The sequence below is a fragment of the Elephantulus edwardii genome, unplaced genomic scaffold, assembly GCF_000299155.1.
Source record: "Elephantulus edwardii isolate Elephantulus edwardi_28Jun2011 unplaced genomic scaffold, EleEdw1.0 scaffold00040, whole genome shotgun sequence".
NCBI classification, from domain to species: Eukaryota; Metazoa; Chordata; class Mammalia; order Macroscelidea; family Macroscelididae; genus Elephantulus; species Elephantulus edwardii.
This window is the reverse complement of record NW_006399790.1, coordinates 15,582,986-15,589,006: the sequence shown is the minus strand read 5'-3', so window position 1 is coordinate 15,589,006 and position 6,021 is coordinate 15,582,986. Positions and strand designations below refer to the sequence as shown.

Below are 6,021 nucleotides of genomic sequence, written 5' to 3'. Positions count from 1 at the left end.
GTTGTTATGTGCCATCGAGTCTCTTGCAACTCATAGCGACCCTATGTATAACAGCCCTAAACCCTGCCCTATCCCTTGCCAATCTTATCGTCTCCAACACGCCTATCCCCATTACCCCAGTCACTGAATCAATCCACCTCATTGAAGGTCTAACTCTCCTGTGCTGTCCCGTCACCCTCTCAAGTATCATATCCCTCTCCAAGGACTGATCCTGCCTTGCAACATGTCCAAAGTATGTCAGACGGAGCTTCAGAATCCTGGCTTCATCCTCTCCAGGACAAACTTATCTGTTCTCCTAGCAGTACATAGTATATTTAATACTCTTCTCCAGCACCACAGCTCAAAGGTATCAACTCTCTATTATCCCTAGTCATTATCCAGCTCTCAGATGCATAGCAAGTAATTGCAAAGACCATGGCCTGTTTCAGGCGCACCTACTACCAAAACAGTTATGCTGAGTTTATTAGAATGAGTAGATGGCTAGTTATTACTTATCACTATACTTATAAATACTTTCTATTACTTAAGTTCCTAGAAAGAGTTGGATTTCCTAAGGAGTTTAAATTCTTAGTTATTAGCTTTTTGAATTCTTTTCTACAAGTATTTTCTTGGCAACTGATGAATTCCATATAGCCCGAGTTGAAAAATTAACAGATCTGAGGTGCTTAGGCTTAATAAGGTTTGACTGGAGGTCCTTGAGGTGAGATAGTCAGTCTCTCACACTTTGTGATAAAGTTTCAAGCCAACAGGTCTCTCCCTCTTTGTGAGTACTGAACAACTTGCTTTGAGTAAAACATTTTAAGGGTAACCCCTGGAGAGCAGGACACCTCAAAGCCATTATTGCAGTGTTCCTGAGAGTCATAGCAAGTACCTTCAGGCTAGACACATGGGTGCATTGACTCAAATAATTTGAGTAAATGTGTATTTGAATGATAGCAACAACAATTTTGTGTGTGTGAGCAAATCTTTTTCCAGGATGAAAAGATTATACTGAGTCGTTTTGCCTCCCTGCTCTTCTAGAAACTTGCAAAGTCCTTAGGGAGTAGCCTAGTTGGTACTTTAGGTTAAGCAAACAATTCTCTTCACAGAGTGCTTCCCTAGTTAGATTAGCTATGCTTTTAAGTTGTAGTCACTAGTCAAATAGGCAGCCCAGGGAGAGCAACCATTTTTAATTGCCTTAGTTAATGTAGCTGAATTCTGCGTATTTGGAAGCAACCATATGGAAAGCTTCATTTCTAAAATATTTTGGGGCTATTATGGGAGAACAGTCTCATCACTGGATGGCTCCTTGTTTATTATACCTGCATCATCTCTCTGATTTTTTTTGAAGCTAGATTTAGAACGGGAATTAAACAAAGAAGAGAAAACTTTCCACATGACCAGGACTTAAAAGAAATCTGAAAGTAACAAGTAAGAGGTAGAAGCGAAATTTCATTTGGTTTAGAAGGGGAATAGAGGCAATAAAGATCACCAGTGAGTTTTCTACTCAATAGATACAGTTGAATGGAAGACAGGCAGATCATCACTGTAGCCTGTGAGCTCTGGTTTTACCTATGGCTAGATGTCAGTGTTGTTGTTGTATAGCGTCGAGTCAGAATTGACTCATAGTTGACCCTCCAGCAGGTTTTCAGAGACAGTAAATCACATGGAAAGAGACTGCCCAAATTTGTCCTGAACAGCAGTTGGTGGATTTGAACTTGCCCCTTCAGGCTGGCAGTGAAACTCCTTGTAACTAGGCCACAAGGGCTTACTAGATGGCAGGATTAAGACCCCAGAATGATCAGAAGCAATATCGACATACCTTCCATCTTGTCGGCTGATGGTAAAGCCATAATCACTGTGGTGCAGAAAACTAACATTCACTCCCACTAGAGGGGTTCCATCTACAGCCACCACTTGGCCTCGGATCACACAGGCACGCCTGAAACAGAAGACCAAAGGCAAATATAAAACGCATGTTGAAACAAGATTCTAGAAATCACATTGTGGAAATTTTTTCAAAAATATAGTTAGATATAATAACAACATAATTTCATGAACAAATTGTTGTTGTTAGGTGAGGTTGAGTTAGTTGTGACTCATAGTACAAAAGAACAAAACTCTTCTCAGTCCTGTGACATCTTCACAACGCTTGCCTACTGCTATTGCTATTGTGTCTTCAGTCTCCCTAGTTGAAGGTCTTCTTTCAAGGTGACTCTCTGCTTTATCAAATATGATGTTCTTCACTAGCTACTGGTCTCTCTTAACACAGGCTAAGTATCTGTGAGATGAAGTCTCATCATCTTTACTTCTATCCTGACTATACTTCTGGGAAAGATTCGTCTGTTTTGAAAGTCCATGATATTTCAATAGTCTTACTCAACACCAACACATAATAACGGCTACTAATGTTTCAGGGAGGTTATGTGCATCTTTTTCACTTGTCAAAATTGGGAACAAACAGATCCAGCTCTGTATTTTGCTATTTTTTAAATTATCATTTCGTTCTAAGCATTGTACAACATAATGAAAAATTCCTGAATGTAACATTTGGATTTTATGCTACTCCCTTAACATAGTATTCCATAACTTAGTTAACCCATCTTCCATTTTAGAAACTTGAGGTTTTTTTCCCTCTGCATTGAATTTGTTATTTCATTGGCTGAAAGACCTTGTTGTGTAAAGATTTTTTTTAATTTAAAAATAGTTATCTTAATCAATACATGAATATATTGTAGGCATGACTAAAATCCTTGCTGACATCTCTTACAACAGAAATAATTACTAATATCAGTATGTTCTATGCATTTACATACAAAAGTATGACTATTTCCAAGAATTTTGATACATACATACTGCTGAATTGCTTTTTCTGGAAACATACCACTAAAACGGGGGTAACCCATCTTTAGTGAGGTACATTTCAGAGTTGAAGTCTTTAAAATAGACCACTGGGCCAATTGGCAGCATCAGTATGGATGGTGAAGAGACTGAGATAGTTAACAGTTTTAATTTACTTGGCTCCACAGTCAACACTCTCGGTAACAGAAGCCAGGAAATCAAGAGACGAACTGCATTGGGAACTTCGGCTGTGAGGGACCTCTCAAGAGAACTGAAGAGCAATGACGTCAGACTGGAGACTAAGGTATGCCTGATCCAGGCTATAGTCTTTGCAATTATGTGCTATGCATAGGAGAGTTGGACAGTGAATAGGGATGATAGAAAGAGAATTGGTGCCTTTGAGCTGTGGTGCTGGAGCAGAGTGTTGAATATACCATGGACTGCTAGGAGAGCAAACAGGTTTGTCCTGGAGAGGATGAAGCCGGAAGGCTCTTTGGAGTCAAGGATTCTGAAGCTTCGTCTGACATACTTTGGGCATGTTGCAAGGAGGGACTGGTCCTTGGAGAGGGACATCATGTTTGGCAGAGTGGAGGGGCGGCGAAGGAGAGGAAGACCTTCGATGAGATGGATCGATTCTGTGACTGGAGTGGTGGGAATAAGTGTGTTTGAGATGGCTAGGTTGGCACAGGATAGAAGAGTGCTTAGAGCTCTTGTACATAGGGTCGCTATGAGTCGCAAGCGACTTGATGGCACATAACAAACAACAACCTGACCACAGTATGCCATTCCTCTTGTCTAAGAAATATTTCAGGATATTTTTCTTTTAAACAAATGACTCTTACCCTTGGCAAAGAATATTATTTAAGTAAACTAGTAAAGGTCCACTCCTGAATAGGGACATAGTCCTCTAAAATGTGTACACCTTCAGCTCTAGCATGGTTAACAATTATGAAGGAATCCTGGTGACACAATGATTAAGTCCTGCACTGTTATCTGAGAGCTTGGTGTTTGAAGTCACCCAGCAGCTCGGTTAGAGAAGATATGATCATCTGCCTTCATATAGAGTACAGCTTATTACATATGAAAGTTCTACCACAACATGTAAGTTGCTGAGTCAGAATTGACTTGATGGCACACAACAACTACTACAATAATTACAAAGAAAGCTTGAAGCAAGTCTCAGGCAAAGATTTTTAGCTGTTGGACTGTGACTGTATTTCACTAGGGCACAGTCCTAGTCTTGGCAGTGTTGGAGAAGTTGGGTAGCATTAATGTTCCTTCCATTAATTGGAATTCAGATATTCAAGAACATCTCAATTTCGCATTGAAAGGAGTCATGCTGCTGGGACCAACATTGCTTCCCAAAGTACCATAAATAAGTCCACTCTAGGATTATACATTTGACTTAGAGAGTCACTAAGTCAAAGTAGTGTATTTAAAGTTTCATGTCCTCAAATATCATTCTAGAAAACAAAAGCTCTGAATAAGCAAGATGGTTACCAGTCAGTTTGATTAGTACAGTCCAATAAAGCCCCAAACCAAATTCTATTACAACCAGAGATTGGTTACACGCTATAGTAATAGTATTCTGCATTATCCAAGTCCTTCCCCTAAACTGATGCTGATTCAGAACCAACTCATAGTTGACCCTCTAGCAGGTTTTCAGAAACAGTAAGTCACATGAGGGGAGACTGCCATCTTTCTCTTGAAGAGCAGCTGCTAGATTAGATTCACATGCTTTTAGGTTGGCAGGGCAGCTACTTACCCACTAGGTCACCAGACCTCCCTTAACACATTGCTGCACACTTTTAAATGGATGACTGTGCTTAGAAACACATTTTTTTCGATGTATTACTGAATAATTAACAAATAAATGCACTAGTACACTTCGCACAAATGATGTCCCTTTTTTTATTCATTAAAACGTGCAAGACGGCTACAGCTGTCATTTGCGGCAACATGTTTAACAGAAATTCCAGCTCAAGTATTCCTCAAACACAGGGTGCTGTCGTTAGCTTCCGTCAAGATAGTCCCTACTTATAGTTACTCCGTGCATAAGCAAATGAAATGATGCCTAATCCTATACCATCGTCATCACTGGTTTGGGAGCAAGGTGCTGCAAGTCAAAGAGTTTTTACTGGATGTTAATTGGAAGTTGGTCATCATCAGTCTTTTCTTCCTAGCCTGTTTTTAGTTTAGAAGCAGTGCCGAAATCGTTCACTATCATCCCAACATGCAACACAAGTAGCTTGTTGTACATTAGGTGCATTTCCCAGAGTTAGACTCTGAGTCTCTATATGGAAGCTGAACATTCTGTTACAGTCTTCGATGCCTTCATGAAGGGAAGCTAGCACATTTGTTATTTGCATTTCTGTATATTGGCCTTTCAAATCAGCATACCTAGTAGTTCTGCAACACAGACCAGTGGCTTGTCTTTTTCTTTTTTAAAGTGAGCTGTCCATTTCATGAATTATGAGTATTATAGTTCTAAATGGTATGCAAATGGCATGTTGGCACTTGCTTTGTCATATCTTATTCTACAGTCTCTGTGTCTTTCTTAAATCCCATTTGTTAAAAGAGGGAAGACATTTGAAATCCCTGAGCCCTAGATATTGACCTAATCCTGAAGGATCTGGCCTCAGCTTTTAAGCCCAATGTACCAAGAAATGAAAAGATAGCACTAGGTTTATACAGTAAGGTTTTGGAGGTCTTTACAGAGCAACATTACAAAAACTTAGATATGGTTTAAGCAGAAATCAGCTGACAAAATTTCTTGCAAACTACTTAAGGATTTTATAATATTGGAGCCCAAGGGGCTGAGAAGAGCCTCTATAATGCAAACCCAAACTGCATGAAAAGTGGTCAAACACTATGTTTAAGCTTGACTTTTTTTTGCTCAAGGTAGTTGGGGAGGTAGGCTAGGGATTTGGGAGCTCTGGAGGTATAGGGGTAAGGAGTTGTGTTGCTAACCAAAAAAGGAATGTGGTTCAAATCCACCCGATGCTCCAGGAGAGAAAGATGGGCGTTACTCAAAGATTATAGTAAGTACTAGTAATGTAGGAATACAAGGAGCTAAAAATGATTCTTTTTTTTTCTCTATAATTATATTTTATTAATATTCATAAACATTTACAGAGATTTTGGGCTTCCACTCATTCATTGTTGCACTACTCTCTCTACCCTCCTCCCAGTTTGTTCTTG

General features: G+C 39.6%; 1 protein-coding gene across 3 annotated transcripts in view; it reads right to left on the bottom strand.

Annotated features, from left to right (window-relative positions):
* TENM1 (teneurin transmembrane protein 1) overlaps positions 1-6,021 on the bottom strand; it is a 795,992-nt gene that overhangs the window by 195,403 nt on the left and 594,568 nt on the right. For all 3 annotated transcript variants that reach the window (XM_006885054.1, XM_006885055.1, XM_006885056.1), the window contains exon 16: positions 1,802-1,921. In XM_006885054.1, coding sequence (XP_006885116.1) covers positions 1,802-1,921 — 120 coding nt within the window. The remainder of the gene's footprint in view (positions 1-1,801; positions 1,922-6,021) is intronic.